Here is a 504-nt window from a genome sequence, read left to right as displayed (position 1 = left end):
ATGGATTACTTTCCCTCTGCTAACTTTATCGACGAATCATCTTCTTATTCCGTGACAACCGGCGGCCGAGAGAAGAAGACCAAGGCCGGCAAAAAGGGCAAAGGCACGGTGAAGCTATCGACGGATCCGCAAAGCGTGGCCGCTAGAGAGCGGAGGCACCGTATAAGCGACCGGTTCAAGATCCTGCAGAGCATGGTTCCCGGTGGGACTAAGATGGACACCGTCTCGATGCTCGATGAAGCTATCCATTATGTAAAGTTCCTCAAGACTCAGATATGGCTTCACCAAGCCATGGTCAACGAGTGCTCCTTCTTCGCTCCCGGATCTCTTCCGGTCGATGGAAATATTTACCCGTCCTTGAACCCTAGCATAAGTCCTCCTCCTGCAGCGGCGCTGCAACCACCGCAGCTGCTGCCGTTGCCGGATTCTTGCTTCCAAGGTCACCAACAACAAATCACGCCTTATGATGTATTCATGAAACATCAATAATCTGATCATCTCCTT

At 51.4% G+C, this 504-nt stretch overlaps 1 protein-coding gene across 1 annotated transcript; it reads left to right on the top strand.

Moving 5' to 3' along the window:
* LOC120137357 (transcription factor bHLH140-like) lies at window positions 1-504 on the top strand. Its single transcript, XM_039153119.1, has one exon. The coding sequence runs from the start codon at window positions 1-3 to the stop codon at window positions 487-489; it is 489 nt and encodes a 162-aa protein (XP_039009050.1). The 3' UTR covers window positions 490-504.

This window comes from Hibiscus syriacus, unplaced genomic scaffold (assembly GCF_006381635.1).
Source record: "Hibiscus syriacus cultivar Baekdansim isolate YM2019G1 unplaced genomic scaffold, ASM638163v2 tig00110656_pilon, whole genome shotgun sequence".
Classification (NCBI taxonomy): domain Eukaryota; kingdom Viridiplantae; phylum Streptophyta; class Magnoliopsida; order Malvales; family Malvaceae; genus Hibiscus; species Hibiscus syriacus.
The sequence above is the reverse complement of the archived record's forward strand: the minus strand, read 5'-3'. Positions and strand labels throughout refer to the sequence as shown.

Coding starts and splice junctions, on each gene's coding strand:
- LOC120137357 (XM_039153119.1), top strand. CDS start 1: ATGGATTACTTTCCCTCTGCTAACTTTATCGACGAATCATCTTCTTAT.